Raw genomic sequence first — 25,924 nt, forward strand, 5'->3', positions numbered from 1 at the left:
AGTGCTTTTCTCAGATTTCTTGAGTCAGCAAGAACCGTTCTTGAGAAAGAGTTCCAATAAGATTGGACTTCAGATCATCTTCCAGTTTTAGGCTGAGCACCAGGAGAGAATGGTGAGAAGGAGAAACTGTTCTAGTATTTTCAATTCCCAGAAAACTAGTGTGAGTTGTAGAGTAAGTCAAGCCATTGGCATCCAGGTTACAAATAAATTCACTTAAAAGCTGGGAAATAATATTAGCGTCACCTTGTTTTGATTGATTTTCCACACACCGTTTACATTGCTGCCTCATTTCTGAGGTCCCTCAAATTGTCATTAATCTGCATTTTGTTTCTGTTATATTTATGACAGTTGAGAGTATAATCTTGTCCAAAAAGCTTAGAATTTCTGTCCGTCAGAGAGCACACAGTGGTAGTCTGGAGGCAAAATCTGGCACAGAGATGGGTTTTGCTTGGCCTGTACACTGTTTTAATTTAATTAGTTGCTGATACTAAAAAATTTGGATATTTTGCCCAAAAATCCGGATTTCAGGCTTCTCTCAAAAACACAAAATCAGATTTGGCATAACTGCATCAAGCTTCCTATGTAGCAACTGTTACCTGGAGCTTGGTGGCTAGATGAGGCGTGTGTTCCCACTCAGCACAGTCATTACCTTCCCTTGGTATTTTACACCCTGTCACTTCACTCATTTATGGGACTTATCCTGCCTCTGAGGGCATTTGAGTTTTTGACCCTTCCTCTGTTAATGCTCCCATGCACATCTCAAGACTCTAAGTAGCTATTATTTATTTCAGTCTCAGGGAGGGACTGCTGAACAATGCAAAGTGTTTCATTGGATTTGGGCAGAGTGCTCTGCCTTTGGGATGATCCCAGCTAGTCAACCCTATAACCAGAGTGAAGAAGAAAAAGTGTATTCATCCTGTGCTGCACTGCTGGCATTCAGGAGAGCCCTGACTAGGAGACGGAGCCTGGAGTGTCCTGTGGTCTGTCGCTTGCCCGAACTCAGGACTCCTTGGCACCTGCACTGGGGAACAATCCAGTGGATGGCAGAAGGCTCAGTGCCATCCATTCAGACGGCTTTCTGAATGCCGGCAGGCAAGAGAACATCAGCTGTGCCTGTGAAGTAGTGTGAGTTCTCACCAGAAACATCTAAACTTAAAAGGAAGGGGAAAAATGTGCTGTGGGTCAATGTGGAAAGCTCTTGGTTTTATTGAAGTGGTCTCATTTTTACTGAGAAGGAAGATGGTACAAGAATTCTGAGAGATTCTACCTGCTTTTAGTGGCCTTTCCACTCTACCCCTGAGGTGCCAGATAATTAAAATGCTCCAGGAGCTTCATAATTGAACCATCACAATAGAGTGAATACAAAGAACTTCTACTGCTTGGTCTCAGAGCTACAATTAGTATTAGGGTACTGTGAAAGAAGAGCATGGATTAGTCACATGCTCAACCACGGAACTTGAAGTTCCATCACACGTGAACTTCCACGTTCATGACCATTCATGACCAACTTTGCTTTCACCTAGGTTTCTAAAGGTTCAAAAGGGGAAGATCTTATGACTCTGACCAACTTACACTTTAAAAAAAGAAAAAAAACACACTTATTTATCTTGAGAGAGAGGGAGCAAGAGGAGGGGAGGAACGGAGAGAGGGAGAGAGAGAGAGAGAGACAGAGAATCCCAACTAGTCTCCATGCTGTCAGCACAGAGCCTAACTTGGAGCTTGATCTCATGAACCATGAGATCATGACCTAAGCCAAAATCAAGAGTTGGACACTTAACCAACTTAGCCACCCAGGGGCCCCTACACTTTGGTTTTAATACGAAAAAGAAGTTATGCTTGACCTTGAGATTTTATTCTCATGCTGGCCTAAGACTGCAGCCTGGTAATCTGATATCTGGGATTTGTTAGAAGCAGATGTACTCTTCAGAAATCTAAGGGCCCTCTGGTGCCCAAGACTGGTTCAGTGACTTCCTGAACACCTTTGTCACTTCATATTTTTTTTAAAATTTATTTTGAGAGACAGTGTATGTACCGGGGAGGGGCAGAGAGAGGGAGAGAGAGAGAATCCCAAGTAGGTTCCAAGCCACCAGCCTGGAGCCCAACACCCCATGCAGGGCTCAATCTCATAAACCTCCAGATCATGACCTGAGCTGAAATCAAGAGTCGGATGCTTAACTGACAAAGCCAGCCAGGTGCCTTCACATTTATTTCATTTTTCCACCAGCCCTCTTTCCTCAAATACCCCTCATTTTTCCTCTTATTTCTCTCCCTCTTCTCAATTCTTTTCTCCTTAAGCTGTTTCCCTTTATCCTTCTCCTGCTCCAACCTTCCCTCTTTTCCAAACTCAGTCTATCAGCTCATCGTTTTTCACCTTCATCTTTTGATGACTTCTGCATCTTACATAAGACACGGGTATTAGAAAGTGGAGGAGGGACGGTATAGTATCCCCCAAACTGAGAAGGCACTTAGAGATAAGAAAACGAAGCAGGCCACTCCACATAGTTGACACAGAGTTTTATTCAGGGTAACTTAACTGATGGAGGATCGGGCAGACAACAGTCCAGCTGCACCGTGATTCTCTGCAAAGTCTGGACCTTAGTCCGCACAGTTTAGAGAGCAAGCAAGGGGTCATCTGGAAGGACACTGTAGTGAGATCAGAGCGTTCACATGCACCTCGAGCGTTTGTATACACCTAATTGACAGCTAACCTATAATTAGATCTTGTAGCACTACCACCTGTGCATCCGGAAGGGGAAAGACTATGTTCTCTCTCACAGATTCGCGGGAGGCCAAAACATGCCTCCTCCCATCCTGGCCCTGGTGAACATTTCTAAAGTGCGTATGGTAATCTCCAAGGGTCCTGGAACACGTACTTCCAAGGAAAGTCATCTAGCAAACATGAACAAGATGCAGGGCCAAAGAGAGAGTCACTGCTGTCAGCAACCCCACGACAGTGCTATTTAACAGAGTCAGATTTAACAGAGGAAGTGCACAGTGTGGGTAGAGACCTGGGGAGCAAAGGTTCAAGTAAAAGGCAATGTCTAGATTGTGGATGCATAACATCGGGGGAGAGGTGGAGAGAAGCTCACTGGTGCTGAGGATTTGGAGGAAGGACAGCATTTCACAACAGTGCACTGGCCTATTCATCTATCTGATCATATTTAAAAATCAGTGTCTTCCAGATAAGAGTAGCTATGTAAACGAGTGGACATGGCAGGGTGCCTGGGTTGACTCAGTCGGTTGAGCGACCAACTTCGGCTTTGGTCATGATCTCACAGTTTGTGGGTTCGAGCCCTGCGTCGGGCTCTGTGCTGACAGCTGGGAGCCTGGAGCCTGCTTCAGATTCTATGTCTCCTTCCCTCTCTGCCCTTCCCCCACTTGTGCGTGCACTCATGCGCGCGCGCTCTCTCTCTCTCTCACACACACACACACACACAGAAATAAATAATCATTAAAAAATTTTGAGGGGCGCCTGGGTGGCTCAGTCGGTTAAGCATCCAACTTCAGCTCAGGTCACGATCTCGCGGTCCGTGAGTTTGAGCCCCGCGTCAGGCTCTGGGCTGATGGCTCAGAGCCTGGAGCCTGCTTCCGATTCTGTGTCTCCCTCTCTTTCTGCCCCTCCCCCATTCATGCTCTGTCTCTCTCTGTCTCAAAAATAAATAAACGTTAAAAAAAAAATTAAAAATTTTTTTGAAAAAAGTGGACATGGCAGAGGTCATAAAGCTAATATTGTATTTGAGATCTTATAAAGAGGTATAAAGTTAGAAGATGCTAGGATTTTTACATTAGTATTTCTGAACTGCTTTTTAGTGTGAAGATGAAATGATACAGTATCTTTTAAAAAGTGTACCTTTTCAAGGTAAATTATAAAATGGATGGGCCACAAAAGAGCTAAGAAAGGTAGAAGATAGGTATTTTGAGTAATCTGTCATTTTAAGCTACTTTAATTTGAAAGTTATATCTAATTAAAGTGCAGTAGAAATGGGGCACCTGGGTGGCTCAGTCGGTTCAGCATCTGACTCTTGATTTGGGCTCAGGTCATGATCTCGCAGTTCATGAGTTTGAGCCCCACATCAGGCCCCAGGCATGGAGCCTGTTTGGGATCCTCTCTTTCCCTCTTTTTCTGCCCCTCCCCTGCTGATGCTTGGGTGCACACATACACACTGTCTCTCAAAATATAATAAACTTTTAAAAAGGTGAAGTAGAAGGCAACTCTGATCATATATGGTATTTATAAATCCTTCCATTCCGTATCAGTAGTCTATTGAATATAGTCAACGCTGTTCTCCCTTGTCTAAATTAGCATAAAATAATTTTAAGAAATCTGTTGTCAGTAATTTGGCAGGAGATGTCATTTTCCAGTAATTTCATCAGTTAGAACATCATCCTACAGCTATCTTTTCTAAAAGTGATTAATCAGCATTTGTTTCTAACTTATTCAACAAATTGAAACATTCGCTATAGTAAGTGAATAGGAACTGAATAAAAAAAAAAGCGTCCCTTACCTTTTTAGAGTGTTTCCTTTAAAATTCCCCTAATAACTAACTGGCCCAGCCCCTGCTTACCTTATCCCCCCACAAAATGGAACAGACTGCAATCCGTGTAATGCCCTGGACTCTCCAGGTAGTCTTATGCCTGTGCTTTTGTCCATAATACCCTTCCCCTCGCTGCTCCCAGCTCAGCACTTGCCTGTTTATCTGCTAACTCTGGTGTCCCCTCAGAGCTCTCCCCGATTTCCCTGGGCACTTTGTTGTTCCTTCCTGTGTGTTTTCACAGCACTTTTTTCGTGCTTCCGTGATAGGACTTAGTGCGCTGCATTGTAAATGATGATCGTTATAAAAATAACAGTTGCTTGTTTTCATGTCTGTAGACTTGGAGCTACCTTGAGAGGCCCTGAGGGCACAAAGCAGTTTGGTTTATCTTAGTTTCCCCAGAGCTCAGCACCTGGCACACGCTTGGTTTGTCAGATGAGTAGTTAAAAGCATTTCTTTCCTCACTTGTTTGAGTGGACATTGTCGAGGTGAACATTGTTGAATTCAAGTTTTGCAGATTATGTGGGTAAAAGTTGGATATTTGTGCAGGACTAGAAATACTGTTTTATTGTAGAGTTTGGCTCCAATCTGAGGATAAAATAAAAGAATGTTATTTTTAATACATAGGTTGTCAATCAAATTGGACATTTTCTTTGGTACTTTGAAGAGATAAAATAATGAAGAAAATTAATGTTTCTGATGTTTTAACAAGCTGATGTTCAGTATTTGCTTAGGCCTGAAAAATCTTGAAAGATAAATATAAATAGATATGAATGTATGTATTTTAATATGATCTCTTTTAAGGATTTTGTAGCCTAAACCCTCAAAGGCATTGATTCCATATTCCAGAACTGTGACTGTCAGTAAATGGAAAATGAATGTTGAGGAAGCATAAGTACTTGACCACGTTCTGCTTTCTTTTGTATCAGCTCCTGAACCAGAGTTGCAGTTCACTTTGGAGCCAGACGTTATTGGAGCTCTCACTTATTGAACTGTAGTTAAATCAAAGTAAGATGGAAATTTGCCAATAGCGATCCATTCAAAGTCTCTAATAGAGACCTAAAGATAACTAAGGGAAATGATTAGGGTTTCCTTTGTCATTTTCCTAGACTAAGGTATTGTCTGTAGTAGAAGTAGACGTAGAAAATATCTTTAATTGAGAGATGAGATGTGTAGAACACAACAGTCCGTGGATTTAACGGGAGTCTTTTTCCACCGTTGACCAAATAGAACATGGTAATGGGAAAGACCTTGTAGGGCTGGATGCCAGAAGGACCACATGGAGCAAAGAAAGAAGGGGTAGTGATGGGACTGTGGGTTGTGGGGAGAGGGAAATGGAAAACCATTTTATGATTTAGCAAAATGTGGGTCCTGGGTCCATATGTACATAACTAAGCCCTCTGATACCTTGTTATTTTTACTGAAGCAAACGTATATCAGAGATGGTTATTGAGCATCTATTATGTGTTGTATGGAAATTTAGAGACATGATATTTGTATTAAAGGGATTTATAATCTGTATAGTTCAAAGCTTTACAATAATTTTAACACAGTACCAATTTCTAACAATTTACAACTTAAAAACAATTAAAAAACAGCAATAGTTGACCTAAATACATAATTTCCCATAAAGCCACAACATTCAGAAAATACTAGGGAGTTAGTCACTTAGCTAGTTTTTATAAAATATTTGAATTTTGTGGGGAAGAGGAAGTTCTTTTGGCTTTCTTGATTTAAGTAAGTATAGAAATGTAATCATTGCTTTTCTAAACGATGCTAGATACTTGGCAGTTAAACTTTATTTGCTACATTAAGTTATATACATTATCTATATACATTCTTTCAGATTATCTAGAAGGTCAGGTCTGGATCACTTGGGCTTGCTTTGTTTGATTATATACTATGTGTAATTGTTGAACGTTATCATTTTGTAGCATGCTGGAATTCAAGCTTTAGTACTTAATAATTGTAGACTTTCGACAAAATAACCTCTCTCTGCTTTGATATCCACATCTATGTAGTGGAGTCACTAAATAATAGGATTGTTGTCAGAATTAAATGAGCCAAACTGTATCAAGTAACTTTCACAGAATCAGGAATTTAGTAGGAATTCAGTATTCTCTCATATTTACCGTGTAAATAGTAAATTGCTTGGGAGGTTGAACTGTGCACTTTAAAATTGTAATTACTGCAATAAAGAGAAGAGCCTTAATTTGAAAAAGCCTCAATTTGGTATGCCTGACTGGCTCAGAGCATGCAACCTCATCTTGGGGTTGTGAGTTCGAGCCCCACGTTGAGTGTACAGATTACTATAAAATCTTGAAAAAGAAAAGAAAAAGCCTCAATTTGCAAGTGATTCAGTACAAAAGATTAAACTACTTTAAATGTTTTTCATTCTTAAAACTTACTCCACAAAAATGTGTAGGCTTTTCTGTTTACTCCATGAGGCTTCATGTTGAATTATATCAGGGAAGAAAGTCAACGTTTAGAAAATGCCTTGAACCTTTGAAAGATCACCAACATAGGCCATTCCAAAGTAAATCCTTGTGCTTTCTACAGACCAGTGTTTTCCACACATGGTCTTTTTCTGGTAGTAAAAATCAATCTAATACTGGCTGAAATGTCCTTGCTTAATTATGGAGAAGTTAATTAAATCTTACCTCTTCTGCATTCCAAATACAGGCACGATAGTGAATCACTTAGATCTGTACTTCCTTAAACTGGTGTTTCTTGCAGTGTATTAAACAGCAATAATTGATCACCTTAATTTACTGCCTTTTATCCTGGCTAGCTGGCTTTCATCTGGGGGGAAAAAAGGTGCAAATTTGTTTTCCATACTTCACCTGAAGATGTTATCTAGGCCAAAATACAATGTTTAGCTTTCAAATGCTATGAAAATGGATGCTTTTGTACTAAGCTTTTATTCTAAAATGATACTGACATTAATGTCCTTTCAAATGGAGATGTTGTGATGAAAACTTAAGAATGTAGATATGGCCTCTCTTTAAGTGTCAGAAATGTTGTGAAATTGACTTTACTTTTATATGCAAAACAGTGAGGCATAACTGTACTGAGAGGAGTTTCTTACCTTGTTTTATTCCAAAAGGTTTTATCATAATTCTACTCCCCTCAAATTATTCTAACCATCTCTAGAGTTCTAGGATCAGGCCATGGTTTTCAGCTTAGAATGGAAGCAACCTGATGTCATATATGTCTGTGCTATTTAATTTGCTTAAATTGTTGGTGATATCCTAATTTAAAAGTAGGAAAAAGGGGCGCCTGGATAGTGTAGTCAGTTAAGCATCTGACTCTTGATTTCAGCTCAGATCATGATCTCACAGTTCATGAATTCAAGCCCCGCTTTGGGCTCCCCCCTGACAATGCAGAACCTGCTTGAGATTTTCCTTCTCTCCCTCCCTCTCTGCCCCTTTCCTGCTCATGCTCTCTCTCAAACTAAATAAACTTAAAAAAAGAAAATAAGTTGAGGCACCTGGGTGGCTCAGTCGGTTGAGCGTCCAACTTCGGCTCTGGTCATGATCTCACAGTTCACAAGTTTGAGCCCCGTGTCTGGCTAAACAGCCAGCTCAGAGCCTGGAGCCTGCTTCCTATTCTGTGTCCCCTCCTCTCTCTGCCCCTCCTCCGTTCATGCTCTGTCTCTCTCTGTCTCTCAAAAATAAATAAATGTAATAAGTAAATAAAAATAGGAAGTAGAAAAAGACTAGGTTTGGTCCAGCCACCCTAAACCTCCTTCCCTAGAACCTAACTCTTCTGGGCCACGATATCAAAAATAACATTTTTAGTTCAAGGAACTGTGTTTCCATCCCCCCAATTTGCACAGCCTTCCAAATTCTGCATATTCTTTAAAGGCAGTGCAGGCCAGTGCCTGCCCTCTAAAGGGATCACTGATGATAACCCGTTAGTCCATGAGCTTTCCTTTTCTGAAAGTCCTTTAGCCCTGTGTAGTCAGCATGATCAAATCTAGAACTTTTTTTATTTTTCATTACATATTTTATGATATGATACAGTGTTTTACAAGATGAGAAAGTCTTTTCTCTTTAAAGCCTTTCATCGTCTTTGAAAGGGGGGATATAACATCTATAATTAGTAACCATTTTGCAGTTGAGGAAAGGTGAGTTCCAAGAGATAGTTACTCCTCCAAGGTCACACTTCTCACTGCAACTAGTGTCTTGCTACTCTGTATTCTATCCTATATTTGCCTTATGCTTAAGTTTTGTCTTCTAATCAAGCCTGCTAATTCTTCAAAAGCCTTTTCTGATGAGACCTCCACATTTCAGATTCTACTTATGAGAAAGTTGGTTGCTAATTTACTCATATCCTACAGGAGCTTTGGCCCATATATGGCCAGTATATACCAGTATATGGTCATATACATGAACAAGATTTCTTTAAAATTTTTTTTAATGTTTATTTTTGAGAGAAGAGACAGAGCATGAGCGGGGGACAGAGAGAGAAGGAAACACAGAATATGAAGCAGGCTCTAGGCTCTGAGCTGTCAGCACAGAGCCCAACACAGGGCTTGAACCCACAAACCACGAGATCGTGACCTGAGCTGAAGACGGACGTTTGACTGAGCTTTCCAGGTGCCCTGAACCATATTTTTAATTTTAGATTTTTTAATAATCGTTTTGAAAAGTGGAAAGAAACATGAACAGGTGAAGTGAATTTTAATAGTCTTTTATGTAACCCAATGTCTAAATTTTTTAACTTCAACATTCGTAGTTATCAGTGAGACGTTTTACATTCTTTCTTTTTTCGTACTGAGATTTTGAAATCTGGGATTCCTGGGAGGCTCAGTTGGTTGAGTGTCTGACTCTTGATTTTGGCTCAGGTCATGATCCCAGGGTTGTGGGATCAAGCCCTGGGTTGGGCTCCACATTGAGCGTGGAGCCTGCTTGGGACTTTTCTCTCTCCCTCTGCCCCTCCCCCTCTAACACACACACACATGTGCAAGCTGTCTCTGAAACAAAGAAAAAAAAATCTTGCCTCTATTTTACACTTACAGCACATCTCAGTTTGGGCTAGCCACATTGGAAGGGCTTAGTGTGACTAATGGCTACCTATCAGGCAGCATAGCTCAAAAGGTTCTCTACAATGTGTTTGAAAATCAGCTTCTCCTTTCTGATAACAGATTAAATGGAAATTCTCATTAGTTCCACACCAGATGACAGAAATGAGGGATTCATAACCGATTAAAATAATAGGCTTAGGGGAGAACGTGGATACCATTCAACCTTGTGAGTGTTTTTATTGTTGTTAGTTCGTTTTGCCCAGAAATTCATAGTTCAGACAGGGAACCATACGGTTTACAAAGCCAGCTCTTATTTCGTGAAGTGTAGGATGCTTAGCGTTTCACTTATTTAGTTATTTGTGTGGTTTTTATGGAATGCACGTCTGATTATGTATCTTCCTTGTTCAGAATTGTTGAGTTCTTCTTCACTTGTGTCTCCTGGAGTTGCCCACTGGAAAGATTCACCTGGGCATATAATTAAAGTCTCCTCCATTCCAGGTCCTGCCAGACCAACAAGATAAAAATAGCCAGCTGAGCTCAGGGGACTGGACATGGTATTTTTAGTAAGCACCCCGAGTGGTTCTTGTCTTGAAACCAGTTTGGGAAACTGGCTATTAAGATATATAAAATCTTACTTCTTGTAAGTAAGATTCTTACTTCTTACTTCTTGTAAGTAAGCCACAGGGCTGCCCTAGGAACCTAACTGGACCCCCCTAGCCATCCTGGGTTGGGTTGCCGCAGCAGAGAGGCCCTGCGTGTGCGTGTGCTAGTCCTTGGGCCCGGAGGACCCTTCCCTCTGCCCATGTCAACAAGCTGCCAAGTCAACCTCGGGATCACCTCCTCAGGGCCCACCCCTTTGCCCAACCGTGGAAACTTGTGCACACCTCCCCTTACTCCTTGACATTCATACGTTAAGGCCCTAAAGGTCAGCAGCTCTCACTATGTGCATTGCCTGTCTTCTCACAGGAGGGGGCTCCTGACTTTCAGTCTGTTACTTGTAGCCCCTGAAGGAGCCTTGCCCACAGGAATAGTCAGTGACCGTAACGAGGGCCTGCTGATGCGAGTCGTAGCATCTTCACCTGTTTCGTGGTGGTTTGCAGGCGGTGGTGTGCCTGGCATTCCCATCTTCCCATTTAATCCTCACCGGTCTCTGGAGGTGGGACTGTTGTTTCACAGGGTGAAATTTGAGAGGTTAAGTGACTTGCCCCACGTCCAATGACTTGTGATTGATAATGCCGTAACTCCATTCTGGGTCCGTATTGATGTCACCTAATTTCCTTGCAAAGCGTAAGAGAAGCACAGGTCTTGGATTCAGGTTTCTGGTGAAATGGAGAAGTGACCTTTGTTTACTTTTGTGGATTTCTCTTTTTTGCTCCAAATTTCTAACTAAACAACATATTTCACCCAAGTTTGCAGCTGGTGTTTAATCAGCAGCTGCAAGGTTGTACGGATACTCACATGAACAGCGAGCCCGTGAGCAATTGACAGAACCTGTCAGAGTCCCATTGAGTTCTCTGAGACGTTCCAACCGCTCTCCCCTATCATTTGAGGGAAATACCTTATATCCATTGGGTGAAGGAACTGATAAAGCCTAACAGCCTTATTATCATAAGGAAAATCTGAGCAAACAAGACTATGAAAAAATTGAGATGGTTTGTGATAACTTAGAAATGTTGCTGGACGATTATGACTGTTACACCCCATCCATCAATTCTGTGCACTAACCCTAGTCATTTAGTAACATACCAGAGAAGCAAGCCAGTCTCATAGACTCAGTCTTTCCACGAAATATGCATCAGCCTGTGGTCTCACACAAATTTATTTTAAGAATTAGGACTTCCTTTTTAGCAGAGCAATAGGAAGAAATGCCTGTTTCCTCCTTTCCTAGCCAATTCCATTTTCTTTAGTATTAGCGTATTTTTATAGCTTAGAGGAACTATTTCAATTCTTTTTACAAATTAATTGAGTAGTTTGAAAGCACACTTTTCTGTGTCTTGTTGTTGGATTATTAATGTTGGTTCCTTCTGTGGTAATGCTCTGGCAGGACAGAAATGAAATAAGAGTCGTTTTTTAAAACACAGCAAATGTTAGCCTTGTGAAAATGGCCATTATTATTATTTAGGAGGTCCTGACCCAGATTTAAATAATGACTGCTTAGAGCCTCCTCAGAGGTGGCATTTTTCTGCCTAAAAAAGATTGCAGTGTTTCATGCAGTTGTTGGGGAGTCATGGTAATAAGTCCCTCCTAATGTTGTTAGGTAAATCTTTTCTATACCATTAGAAATTACAGCAATTAATAAGGTACCAGTGATCCTAGCCAGTTAGTTCATTTACTGTTCTGGCTTATAGAAAATGAAGTAAAAATACTGAAGCAAGAGCCACCATGAAAACATCATTTTAAAGTGGTTGCCCTTATGTTGTCAGATTTGATTAACTACCAGAAAGTACTAGACATGGAAATACGAGGATTTATTTTGTTGCTATTACTATTACCATCATTCTTAGAAATGTCTCAGCAACTGAAATTTCATGAAATTGTGATGCAATAGTTTATCTTTCTCTTTTAAGTTTATTTATTTATTTTGAGTTACAGCAAGAGCATGAGCCAGGGAGAGAGGGAGGGAGAGGGAGAGGGGGAAGAAGGAGGGGAGGGAGGGGGGGAGGGAGAGAGAAGGAGAGAGAGGGAGGGAGAGGGAGAGGGGTAAAAAGGGGGGAGGGAGGGGGAGAGAAGTAGGGAGAGGGAGAGTGGGAGAGAAAAAGAATCTTAAGCAGGCTCCACACTCAGCACAGAGCCTGTCAGGGGGCTCAGTCCCACAACCCTGGGATCATGACCTGAGCCGAAATCAAGACTTGGACACTCAACTGACTCAGCCACCCAGGCGTCCCTGTCTTTGTTTAATATAACAGCTATAAATGACTCATCATTTAACTCACCCACTAAATGTGTACAATTCACTGTTTTTCAGTACGTTCACAGCTTTGTAACCATCACCACAGTCACTTTTAGAACATTTTCATCGTCCCAAAAAGAAACCCGCATACCCCTTAGCAATTCCCTCCCATTTCTCCCAACTCCTCCAGCCGTAGTAACAACTCATCTGCTTTCTATGCATTACTCTGTTCTGGACATGTCATAATGCAGTTTCCCTTCATGACTAGTTTCATTCACTAAGGTTATATTTTCAAGGCTCATCTATGTTGTAGTGTGAATCGCTACTCCATTCCTTTGTATGGCTGAGTAACCTTCTATACCTAGACCACATTTTGTTCATCTGTTGTTCAACAGCTGCTGGACATGTAGGTTGTTCCACTTTTCAGCTATTATAAACATTTGTATATAAGTTTTTGTGTTCTCATTTTTTCTTGGGTATGTACCTAGGTAGGAGTGGGTTTGCTACATGTGTGTTAACTCTGTGTTTAACCTTAGGAGGACCTGCCAGATTGTTTTCCAAAGTAGCTGTGCTGTTTTGCATTCCTCCCAGCAGTGAATGAGGGTTCTGTTTTCTCCACATCCTTGTCAACACTTATTATCTGTCTTTTTTATTATAACTATCCAAGCAGGTATGAAGTGGTGTTTGCCTCTTCTTGACAGCTGATGATGTTGAGCCACTTTTCATCTGCTGCTGGCCATTCGTAGATCATCTGTGGAGAAAATGTCTGTTGAGATCCTTTGCCCATTTTAAAAATTGGATTATTTGTGTTTTTATGAACGACTTTAAGAGTTCTTTATTCTAGATACAGGTTCCTTCTTAGATACATAATTTGCAAATATTTCTCCATTCTATGTGTTGTCCTCCCACTTTCTTAGTGGTTATAGCTGTATACCTTGTAATGTACGTATCCTTCAGGGCATTATGTCTTGTAGGCTCTTCCATCGTCTGGGTCAGCTCCTCTTTCCATAGCTTCATGGTGCGTTTCTCCATTATAGCACAGAGCATAGTGTGTTCATACTATCAACTTAGGATCTGTATTTCCTACTGGAATGAGTTGTGTCTTAGAAATCCTCCTAACTCCAGTTAGACCCTGCCTAACACAAAATAGGAGCTTGATGAACTAAATTAAAATGGAGCTTGAATCTCAAAAAAAAAAAAAAAGGATCCAGATCAATACTAATATAAAAAAAAACTAATAGAAGGAGTTTTGAAAGATTGTCTTTAAAGCATCTGCAGGTGGGTAGGAAGCTGTAATCCCTCCTACAGAAATAAGACTCAAACTTTTTCTAGAAATCAGTCTTTAATGTGATACTTTCACTGGTTCCAGCCCTAATGATTCTTTGGTACCTCCAATGACAGCTACATCCTATGGGTATGGGACCTGTGGTCCCATTGCAAGGATTGATATAGTATGGGGCACAGTGCATCAGTGGCTTCTTTGATATGTTCTGAGCTGTGGACCAAAATGTATAGGACTATTTTATTCATTTATTTAAAATTCTTTTAAATTCATCAGTGCCATGTAATGTTAGATCACATCTAGTGAGGTCACGTGAATAAAGCCATACCACATGTACTGGGAAGTGACCTACTCTAACATTGTGCTACATTGTGGCTCGGGTATGGTGTAAGGAACCCAAAGGTTTTCCCTTTCTAATAAGACATGTCTTATGGTAGTACTTGTATATGATCTTTTTTTGTGATCTTTTCCTCATTTGTCTCCACCTTGTCTAAAGGAAAGAGGTAATCAAACAAATTCTCCTCCAGATTTTAGAGCATATTTTATTTTCTCAAAACCATACCCTAGGTTCTGTCCCTTCACATTTTCCTTATTGAAAATGCTGCTAGTGTCCTGTTTTGAAGGGGAAATTACTGATGATACGAAATAACTGTTACTCCCAGCAAAAAGAGGATGAGGTTTTTAACTGTTTAAATACAGTCCTCCTTCTCAAAATTCCCTGGCCCTTGATTTTAAACCCTGAAAGAAGCAAGCAAGAGAAAATCTAAGAATGGGGCTGAAGAAGGAACCCCTGAGAATATTTGTGTAGTTCTCTTGAGATCTGTACTCTCAGCCACTTTTCTTTCTTTTTGTTTGGCACCAAAGCAGCTTAAAGGGGGAGGGGGGGAACCCTAGTTGACAGCCTAAGACGATTGATTTATTTTCTCTTAGCACAGCAAGATGTGCTAAAATTACCAAATCTTAAAAAGGCTTACTGAGATTCCTGAATGAGAAATCCCCCCACCCTTGATTTCTTTTTTCTTCATGAGACAAAAATAGTTCTATATTTGTGGGGGAAAGAGCTTGGCAGACACAGTGATTATAATACTGTATTGAAAAACACTTACTTTGATTGACTAAAAAAAAGATGCTGTTCATGGTAGTTAAAAGCCTGTGATAATGTTTTCACTCTGGTGTTCACCGCACTTCTATGAGATTAATAACAGGATCCTCCAATCTAGAGGTGGAGAAACCAAGGAAGGACACTTAAGAAATGCTTCCTATGGGACACCTGGGTAGCCTAGTCGGTTAAGCATCAGACTCTTGATTTCAGCTCAGGTCATGGTCTCACAGTTTGTGAGTTCAAGCCCTGTGTCAGGCTCTGTGCTGATGGTGTAGAGCCTGCTTGGGATTCCCTCCCTCCCTGTCTCTGCTTTGTCTCTCATAATAAAAAAGAAACTTAAAAAAAGAAAAAAAGAAATGCTTCCTGTGCTTTCCCAGTCCTCCCCCTAAAGCCTCGTGGCCTAGAACATGACATTATTGAGGGCCTTGTTTCATAGTTATTGTATCTTTTTTGCCAGGATAAAGTATTTAATCTCCTTAAACCTCAGTTTCTTCTTTGTAAAATGAGGATAATATTCGTACCTACTTTAATAGGGTGTATAATAGTGTTTGATTATTGGTAGCCATTATTGAGTTGAGCAAGTTTCCTGACTCCCCATTCAGAACTTGACCGGCCTGCTGATTAAACTTGAGCTTGATTAAACATGGCCAAATGTATGTACACATATTGGGAGCTCAGTTTCTCGCTGTTGAAGAAGGATAAATTAGAAAGGGATTGAGGAGGTGTTATTTGGATCTTCCTTCCTTCCTTCCTTCCTTCCTTCCTTCCTTCCTTCCTTCCTTCCTTCCTTCCTTCCTTCCTTCTTCCTTCCTTCCTTCCTTCCTTCCTTCCTTCCTTCCTTCCTTCCTTCCTTCCTTCCTTCCTTCCTCCCTTTCTTCCCTTTCTTCCCTTTCTTTCTTTCTTTCTTTCTTGTAATCTCTACACCCGGTGTGTGGCTCAGACTCCCAACCCCATGATCAAGAGCTGCATGCTCCGCCAACTGGGCCAGCCAGGCGCCCCGGACATGTTTCTATATCCTACTACATTTATCTTTCCCAAAGAGAGGGCTTTTAGGGAATACTCACTGACTCTGGGAAAGATGAAATAAAGTTTTCCAGTATGAGTTTTCTTGTCTGGAGGTTAGCGCTGGGTCTCTCAGACAAAAGCAAGTCAGAGTTACTGCTGTATCTCATTTTCCAAAACACACAGGTTCCTTTGTTACAGTCATTTACCGATAGTTTTGCATGACACACGTTTGCTTTTGTGTGTGTGGTTTATTTCCCCTAAATCAGTAAAAGACTAACCTTCACCTTCCTAATGTATTCAAAATCATCAAAGGATTCTTTTCAGGATTATATGTGTCAATAGAACTGTTAGTTTGAACAATGTGTAAAAACTGAAGGCCAAGTGAAGAGCTTTTGATGTTGGAACAGAATAATAAAGTGGAATCTGAGGATCCCATTTATGAACGGATTATTTGAATATAGAAAGAAATTATTTTTAGGCAGGGCATCCCTATAAACCCAGAAGCTGTGAGTTTCACAAACTAGAAATTCATGCACTAAATAAAAATTACCAGATGACAGTGTCTGTATGTGTCTAGCAGCTGGCACATATGTGGTGGTTCAGAAGTCTGGAAGGAATGATGCTCACATCTTTGCCATTCAAACTTGAAAGGGATAGTTGAGGTAAAGTGCTGTCGAAAAAATTACAATGTACTTAGCTACCCAAAGATGTCACAGGTTACGAATTGTTGTCTTAAAAGCCTTAATTTATTTGCCCTCATGACTCCATGCATGTTTGTGGCATTGCAGATGTAACCCATATTTGCACCCTCATTTATTACATTCTTTCCTGGGACTTGGCTCATTCTTTTAAAGGGTCAACAGATTGTGTAAAGAACCGATCTGGACCCAGCAGTCTCCTAAAGGTCCGATACAGAGCTAAACATAAAATAGGATTTGTTACTTTTGTCTTGCACGTACCTGCACACCTCAGTAGTTTTCACAAAATCGCCAAATGGATTCTCTTCTTTCCTTAGAAATCCGAGCTCAGCTGGTAGAACAGCAAAAATGCCTGGAGCAGCAAACAGAGATGCGGGTTCAGCTTCTCCAGGACCTGCAGGATTTCTTCCGGAAAAAAGCTGAAATTGAGACGGAATATTCCCGGAACTTAGAGAAGTTAGCTGAAAGGTTCATGGCAAAAACAAGAAGCACCAAGGATCATCAGCAGTACAAGTAAGAGAGACTTGACTCAAATGCATTTTTCCAAGGTGATAGCCTACCATCTTACCACCTTTCTTGGTTTTGGAATGTTCCATGTTTGGTGGATAAGCTGTTGATTGGCGTATCCCCACCGATGAAAGCAACTCTCCGCATTTATAATTTGTGGGCACCAGTGTATCGCATTTTTAAAGTATTCTCTTGACATTTTCTTCTTTGCAGTAAATATATATTTGTGGATAACTTTATATATAGGAAGAAAAGGTGTGTGTTTATAAAATTCCTGCTTACAGAAGAGTGGGAGTTGGTCTCTACCCCAGGAAGATATTTCAGTGGGCACATTTACAATGGCTGCTTCTTCAAGCAAAGACCTCAAGATTTCTGTAGTGATTTTGTATGAAAATAAGCAATAAGGGCTGCTTACGTTTAGCTCCCCACACCTCAGTCGCATTTGTGATCACTACAGTTGAGACTGACTTAAAGGAAGCGTTTTTAGTAAACTGCTTAGGACCAAGTGTAATTAAACCTTGAATTAATTGTACTTCATTTGTTTAAAAAATGCCTACACATTTTATGATGATGAAATTTACTCTGTAATTTAGCTCCTAGAGACAGAGAAAGAGCAGTAGGCAACTTTACGAGAGTATATAAGTACTGTGACAGCGTAAGTGCAGGATGCCATGGACAGACCCGATGGAAATCCATTTATAGTGGAGGTGGGGAAGGGAAGGCCAAAGAAAGATCCTGGCAGAAGTGATATGTAAGTGAAGACATGCAGGACTAGTTGGCAAATCGAGGGGACCAGAGCAAGGTGTTCCAGGCAAGGGGAATATCCTGTATCAGGGAGCAGAAGGGAAGGGGGCGTGTAGGGCAGTTTTGTCGAACAGAAGGAGTTCAGTGGGAGTGAGTAGTGAGGTGGTGAGCTCTGTGGCTACAGGTGTAAATTTCACCAGCTCCAGGAGGCCTGTAGGTCACACTGGACAGTTTGAACTTTGTCCTGAGTGCATGAGAAGCATTTGGAGAGTTTTAGTTAGAAGGGTGAACCAACTCAGACCTCATTTTTAAATGATGACTAAGACCACGGATAGAACTGTGGACTGGAAGAAGCCATCGTAGAGGGAGGGAGACCACGTAGGGGGCACTCACAGTAATGGAGTGAACTAGCAATGCGGCAGGGAGAAAGAAATAGGCTTTTGTCTCGGAGATATTTAAAAGGGAGCACAGTCTGTCTTTCCTGGAAAAATAGTAGACTAGGCAATCTGAAAAGTATTTCTGCTGTAAAACTCCCAGAAATGCTGATTAAAATATAATGGGCATCACTGTAAATGTGTAACTGAACTCATAGGGAAGGAAGGGAAATTTCTAGGGGCCAAAAAAGGAAGAGGGGACTGTAAACTCAAGGGAACAGTTATAGCTGCCCTTAAGTCCCATGTGGGGCAGAGGATGAAGCATGCGCAAGGTAAAGAGGTGGAATGGAAGACCTCCCATCACCAACCCTATCGTATTGCCCCCAGCCTAAAATCCAGACCAGCAGAACTGTCTCTGTACATTGGTGAAACAGAAAATCTCCTATCCCCTTGCAGAAACACGGAGTGCAGTCTGCTCAGGCTGAGCTCCAGACTGGAGGGGGATGTAGAGAAGCCTCTCTTTGTCTTCACTGTTGGCTTTGCAGCACAATCTTGAAAGGGAATGCTTTTATTTTTTTAAATTTTTTAATATTTTTGATGGCTAACCTCTAGTGTTGGCCCGGTGTAGAAATAAATCTTAGGATTCCCAGGGTGGACAAACGTCAAATGTACTTGACCGAGACTAGAGTTGGAAAGGAGGCTGGAGCCAGTACTGAATTCACATGTATAGTAACTGTCCCTTTGTAAAGTGATTACAAATAAGAAGACAGCCCATTCATCCATTCAGTAAATATTTTTGAATGTCTTCTGTGTTCCGCACTTGGTAATCGGTTGTGAACTGAAAACCGGTATGGGCCCATGCGCCTCAGTCTGATCTCTTAGTGGTTCAGCTGCCCCTTTTTTCTTTCTCTTGGTTTGTTCAGATGGTTTTTTGTCAAGAGGTAAACAGTGTGGAATTTTCTTTGACTTGAGCTTATTGAATTTGGGACTGAAGATAAGTCTACAGAAGGGCCAAACCAGGAGTAGGAAGAAAATCGAAGACAGACTTTATGAAAGCCTTGGACAGACCTGGTTTGAATACTGGCTTTCCTGTGTGACTTGGGTCAAGTTGTTTAGCCTTTCTGAGCCTTGGCTTCCTAACTTGTGAAATGAGATTTTATGAACATTAAATGAGAAACATGACGAAGTCCTTGATGAGATTCATAGCCCTCATGAGTTATGCACTCAGTGTCCCTTCTCCTCCTCACCAAACAAATGTTAAATCTTTGGCAGTTCTCAGCTTTGGGATGCTCATTGAGTAGAACAGCCCTTCACTTAAATTTACCACTGACAGATGACCAAGGCTTAGTTAGATCAGCCTTCTTGAACTCAGAGACTCTGATACTAGTTATGGTCTTCAGAAAATCAGCGTGCCTCACTAAGCTTCACCTCTCTCACTGATAGAGTAGATACAAAGAATTTCTGCCTTAAATTGTAGTGGTAAGGATTACGTAGAGTTAATGTGTGTAAAATCTTTAGACCAGCCACTAGATAAAAATAGCTAACTTTGTATAGCACTTACTATGGATCTAAGGCATTATAGTAAGCATTAAAAGCTATATATTAACTGAAATCAACCCCATAATAATCTTACTAGTACTGTTATTTTACCCACTCTACAAATGAAGTTACAGAGGCGTAGAGAAGTTTAGATAATTTGGCCAAGATCACATAGCTAGTAAGTAGTTCTGGGACTTGAACTTGGACAGTATAGATCCATATTCGATGCTCTTGTGTAGTATTTCTTATAGGAGGTACTCAGTAAAGGACAGCTGCTATTATTGTTATTGTATATTATTGTCACTTACTATTAAGGCAATAATATATGCTTATTCAGCGAGTGAAATAACATTTATTTGATGCTTACCTGGGCAGGGCACTCAGGATGCAAAAATGTAGGAAATATTCTCAAAGTAGGAAATGTTCTCAGAGAATGTATGGGTTACTTCAGCATAAAGGATATACATAAAAGTTAATGTATTAATGTAACATGTATCTCTTAGGCTGACTAGATAGAGAATGTCAGTAGAAGGGCTCCTGTTGTCTGCCATAGAAGCAATGCCCCTTGCTTGATGGCTTTGATTTAAAAAAAAAAAAAAGGTTCTCTAGGTTGGGGGTGTAATTCTAGTGTGACAGGAGGCTTTTCTAGTTGGTACCAATGCTAGGGCCCTAGAACAGAGGATTTTTCCCCCTACAACTGTTCCTACTTCCGTCTGAGACTTCCCCTTCCTTCCAGAGAGGATTTTGATTTGATTCAGTGTCAAATCTTGAATTGGAGGAACTTGGAGGCGGAAAGAGTTGACTTTATGATTTCTTTCCTAATTTAATGAATATTCAGAGTCATAAGTGAGTGTGAATAAGATAACATGTCCATTACAAATGGCACCAGTGCCCCTGAGTGGGATAAGCATTCTTGTGCCTTTTTTGTCATTTTTCAGTTAGACTTAAAATAGAAAGGAAGAAAGAAAAGCATTGTCCTTTTTTTCAAGGCCAGTTGGTTACTGTTTTGTTTGGAGGTTTCCTTTAAGATTTTTTTTTACAAGTAGGGGCGCCTGGGTGGCGCAGTCGGTTAAGCGTCCGACTTCAGCCAGGTCACGATCTCGTGGTCTGTGAGTTCGAGCCCCGCGTCGGGCTCTGGGCTGATGGCTCAGAGCCTGGAGCCTGTTTCCGATTCTGTGTCTCCCTCTCTCTCTGCCCCTCCCCCGTTCATGCTCTGTCTCTCTCTGTCCCAAAAATAAATAAACGTTGAAAAAAAAATTTTTTTTTAAAAAGATTGTTTTTACAAGTCATATTTTGTCGTTTATAGTCACGTTTAGCTTTATTCTCTAGAATAAAACAAGGTGTAGTTACAAATCTGAACTAGTTTAATGACAGGTCACAAGGCAGTAAACCTCTTGGTTCTGTTCATGGGCCTTCAGACAATGCTATAAAGCTGTGATTCCCAGGAACACTTTTTGGGAAGCTGGAGTTTATAGATCAGGGGATTAATAACTAATCCTCAAACGTGTGTCCCATGGAAAGTGTACCTAGCCAGCTCTCTTTTCTAGCAGCAGACTGAACATTCAAGGCAGACTTTGTAAGCAGTGGCAAACCACAGTCTGTCTGTGAGACAGTAGTCAATAGATTTTTATGTAAATATCAACTACTTTCTTCAATGGGGGTGTTTAAGGCTGAAAGCCTGCCTGAGTACTGTGTGTATTAGGGTCCCTGGCCCTTGTCAGGAGTGTGGGTTTTGACTGGTGTTCTGGTCCAAGGTTTTCTTTCCAAGCCTAGGCAATTGCTGGCTTTCTGCCATCACGGCCTGGAAGGCTGATACGCTGGCTCTTGAGTAGCTGCTATGAGCAATGCCCGGAGTAGGAAGAATAGCGACAATACCCATCTGTTGGGGTTCCTGGTTTGCCTTGCTGACTTCCCTCAGCTGGTTGGGGCAGCTTTGAAATTGATGGTAATTCTGTTTTTCTTCACTTCTCAGGAAAGACCAGAACTTGTTGTCTCCAGTGAACTGCTGGTATTTGCTTCTGAACCAAGTGAGAAGAGAAAGCAAGGACCATGCCACTCTGAGTGACATCTATCTGAACAACGTGATTATGCGATTCATGCAAATAAGTGAGGATTCCACCAGGATGTTTAAAAAGGTACATTCCGTCACTCCTGCGTAATGTGCTTTCTCGTGAGCGCGACTGAGAAGGAGTCTAGTGTCTTCATTACTTCATGGTGCTCTGTTAAGTTTTAGCTACAAAAATAAAAGAAAATGTTAAAGACACAGAACCAAAAGTTTAACCTGAGCAGGCCTGCTCGTCGAGTTGTAAATCACTGAATCTGTGACCTGCACGATGTGAGCAAAATTTTGAAATGAGATGTACGTGCAGACTGTAAACTGTACCTCTGTCCTTAGGAACGCATCGCCTGCAGTTAGGAAAAAAATAGACCAGAAAGGACAAGCCTTCAATTCTGTGTTTTGGGCTCACACATGATCAGACACTTGTGAAGAACAAGATAACCAGATGTGCTGCTCTCTTGGAAAAATGTTACTGTGATTTTTTTTTTTTTTTCTTGCTCTCACCAGACTAGCAGCCGAGGCTGTGAGAGGGTGACAATGAAGAAAATTCCACTGGGCACAAAAAATGCAGTCTCTTACATGCCAGAGCGCTTCCTCCATCCCGAATCCATTTTAAAAATAGGAGTTGGGCTTTTACACCTTCTTCTCGTTGTTGCTCCTCTCAGCTAGCTCTCGGTAATTTTATTTTTGTTGAGAACAATAACAAAATTGGACCATATCCTGTGTAGAGAACGCAGCTACTGTCCCAACAAGAGTAGCTTTTAGTGTTTATATTTATAGGACATTGGTTCTCCCCACCGCTCCTCAGCTTTGTGCCAGTGGTATTTGATGCCTATACCAATATCGGTACTCTATTCGGCAGGCAAGTATTAGTTTCAGAAAGCGGGGGGAAAGAACCCCCTTGTAGATTAATGACATATTTATGTTTCAAAGGGACCCTTGAAAACAAAGATGTAGTGTTAGGCAGGCCAGCTGGAAAACCTCTTAGCCATGTTTGATGTATCCACATTAGGTTCCATTTCTGACCTGGAAATGGAATTTAGCAGACCCCGGGTCCTCTTCTGCTCTGTGAAATAGGGGGAAGAAAATGTTTCAAACAAAGGAGGACCTTAAAAAAATCTTGGAAGAACATATTAAGAAGAGAACAGGGAGAGAAATACCCGATGTGTCTTAAAAAAAAAAAAAAAAAATAGAGATCGGAAAAATAGTTTAGATGGAGCCATGAAAGTAAAATAATTTTCTCAGATGTCAGCCGTTTCAGCCGAGGCCTCATTTAGTTCACTGGGTTGTTGTTGTTTTGTTTGGTTTTGGTTTTGTTTTGGTTTGGTTTTTTTGAGCATCTTCTCTGGGGAGGAGATGGTGTTAGGTCTTGGAAAGGCTGCATAGAGGAAGAAAAAACAGTCCTCCTGCTCAAGAAGGTCCCATTCTATCCAGATTTAGATGGTGCTGTATGATGTTTCCAGTCACAGGAAGGCTGGCAACCATTCAGCTAGGGTGTCTGGGGCCAGCACCCCAGCTGAATTCATTTATCTGTCTATTTGACAAAATATCTTTCAAAGGCCTAAGGAAGCAAAGTTAAAAGACACATCCTTGCCTGCATGGAACTCATTACAGTAATTAACAGTCATCCCGCTAGAGGGACGCACAACCTGCTGTGAGAGCTTGAAGCTGGAGATCTTCACCTTACTGGGGGGTCAGGAAATTCTCCACAGAGGAGGGAGTACTTGGAGTGAGACCTGTTGGGGAAGGAGGTGTCCATCGAGCAGGCAAAGACAGGTGTCCCACGGAAAGCAGTCACGTGACACGTTCAGGGAAAGGAAAGAGTTCGATGTCACTGGGCCGGGTTGTAGGTAACTGTTAACCGTCGTTACTATTACAGGTATCCAGTGCTGCCTTTCTCAACCAAATGTAGCACACTACCCACCCCACCTTTCCAAGCATATTATTACTAGAGAAAGAAAGTGCAAGAGGCAGAGAGCAAAAGGGAGAGATTGGAACTTACTGAGAAGCCAGATCAGCCCGCTGGGACACATTTGTCAGCTAAAGGAACAGGAAGCTTAAACCCTACCTATCAAGTCCAGAGAACTTTAGGTCCCTTTAGATTAGAAAGCAAGACTAGTCTTTTCTGCACCCTCCCCCACCTGTTTTTTCTTTTTTGATGATCAAACCTTTCTCTTCGGTCCAGCTCTTCTTCCATTATTGTGGTACCAGAAGCATATTTTCTATCAGAATGGAAAGAAATCATCAGAGCCAGCCTGAAGTGACCTTTAGAACTATTATGGAGTCTTTAGTGAGCACAATGCTTGTCTTTCTTGGGAGAAGATTTTGAGACTTCTTCATTTTTCAAAAATACCCCCAAGTCTGTATGGGGATCCCGAGAGATACCGGGTGCCTGACAGGTTCAGCCTCTTACAAAGCTGTATTGTATTCAGTTTAGCCAGTGGTAGAAAATCCTTGTACCTAGAGCTGGGAGCTGGTAATTCTAGGAATGTTTTTGTGCCCAACTGAACATAATAATCATGAAGACACTTATAAGAATATCTAATTCCATACATGGGTATAGGCAACAACTTTAAAACTTAAATTTTAGATCAGAACTAGTAGTAGTTTTCTACAGGTAGAAAAAGTGAAGCTTTTTTAAAACAACAGTACCAAATTATTCAAATATTGATTATTTAGATTTAGGCCTTAGAACTATAAACGAATCCTGTTGGTGAGAATAACAGTGATTCATCTTTTAGGCTCTGGAATCTGGTATTTTGGGTATGAGTCTTGGCTTTGTCACGGTCGGTAGCTGTGTGGACTTGGGAATAATTGTAAACCTTTTAGGCCTCACTTTCTGCATCTGTAAAGTCAATATGTAACATTTTATTTTAGATAATTGTATGGAAGATTCATGAGTCATCCATGAAAAGCCACTTAGCCCAGTTGTCTGGACTTAAGAAGTCCTAGGTAATTTTTAGCTATTATCTTTATTATTGTCTGTATTGTAAACACTTATTCTGTACCGTTGTACTAAATGTTTCCTCAAGCCAGTGTACTAAGTATGTCCTTATTTAAGGGGAGTACATATATGGCACAACTGTGATAAACACATCCAAACCATTGGATTGGCATATCACTTATTATGAAGTTCTAAACCATATTTGTAAGCACACTCCGGGGAAATGTCCTCCCAGTGTCCTTGCTTGTAGTCAAATTAAAATTTTGGTTCTCACATTTCAACGGTTAGTGGGAAATCAGGGAATAACCCAAGGAATACCTGTGTCAGCCAACCCCCCCCCCCCCCCCGTGCCTCTGAGGTCCCTCACAGCTATTTCACATGGAAAGTCATAACTTAGAGGCTTCACTGATTTCTTCATTCATTCATTCAACAATAAAAGGTACTCAATTCCAGACCCTCTGTTAGATATGGACAGGGTAGGACTCTGCTTTTATTCTGTGAGCTCCTGCTTTACCTAGATCAGGAATTGGAGCCTCCTCGTACACATGGGTTTGTTTCATTATCAGTCCTTATTTCTTTCCCAAAGAACAAGAGGTGGTCAGGTATTTCTTGCCCCGTTCTGGAGCTCTGCCTCCCGAAGTGATTGAGACCTTGCCTTCTTCTTGCCATTATTCGTGCCGAAAGAGAGTGTCCTGCATCGGGCTTCAGGCTGCAGCCAGAAAATGTGCAGTTCATATGCTACACATAAAAATGTAATTAACATCAGCAGTCATAATTTCAGGAAACAACAAAGCCAGCTTGCCGCAATCACTTTATTTAAGTACCTTATCACATGATCTAATTTCCCAATTTTAAGAATGTTAATAGAAGTGTGTCGTTTAGAGGGAGCACAGCAAAATGGTAGCAGTTGCATATGCTGAATTATCTTTGTGTGTTTTAAATTATCTTCAAGGCTATCATTTCCCCTTGGATTATTTTCAGATTATTAATGTTTTTATCCTCCCTTGCTTTGCATAAATATGCATTCAGGTTTGTTTATTTCTTCACCAATAAATGACATTCGTACACTACCACTTAGGGAACTTTGTGCACCGAGCATGGTGCTCGGTGTTTTTCACACATTAGCTCATGCATCATTGCAGCTGCCCAGTTAACAGGTATTATAATCCACATTTCAGGGAAGAGGAAATAAAACACTCAGAGATATAAATTTTACAGC

General features: G+C 41.1%; 1 protein-coding gene across 6 annotated transcripts in view; it reads left to right on the top strand.

The window, feature by feature from the left end:
* Nucleotides 1-25,924, top strand: part of SRGAP1 (SLIT-ROBO Rho GTPase activating protein 1) — a 279,251-nt gene that overhangs the window by 119,665 nt on the left and 133,662 nt on the right. For all 6 annotated transcript variants that reach the window (XR_008300303.1, XM_027071346.2, XM_027071345.2 and 3 more), the window contains exons 2-3: nucleotides 16,856-17,051; nucleotides 21,675-21,837. Coding sequence is in view for 5 of the 6 variants with exons in the window: in XM_027071346.2 (XP_026927147.1) it covers nucleotides 16,856-17,051; nucleotides 21,675-21,837 (359 nt within the window). In the remaining variant the exon portion in view is untranslated. The remainder of the gene's footprint in view (nucleotides 1-16,855; nucleotides 17,052-21,674; nucleotides 21,838-25,924) is intronic.

The sequence above is a fragment of the Acinonyx jubatus genome, chromosome B4, assembly GCF_027475565.1.
Source record: "Acinonyx jubatus isolate Ajub_Pintada_27869175 chromosome B4, VMU_Ajub_asm_v1.0, whole genome shotgun sequence".
NCBI lineage: Eukaryota > Metazoa > Chordata > Mammalia > Carnivora > Felidae > Acinonyx > Acinonyx jubatus.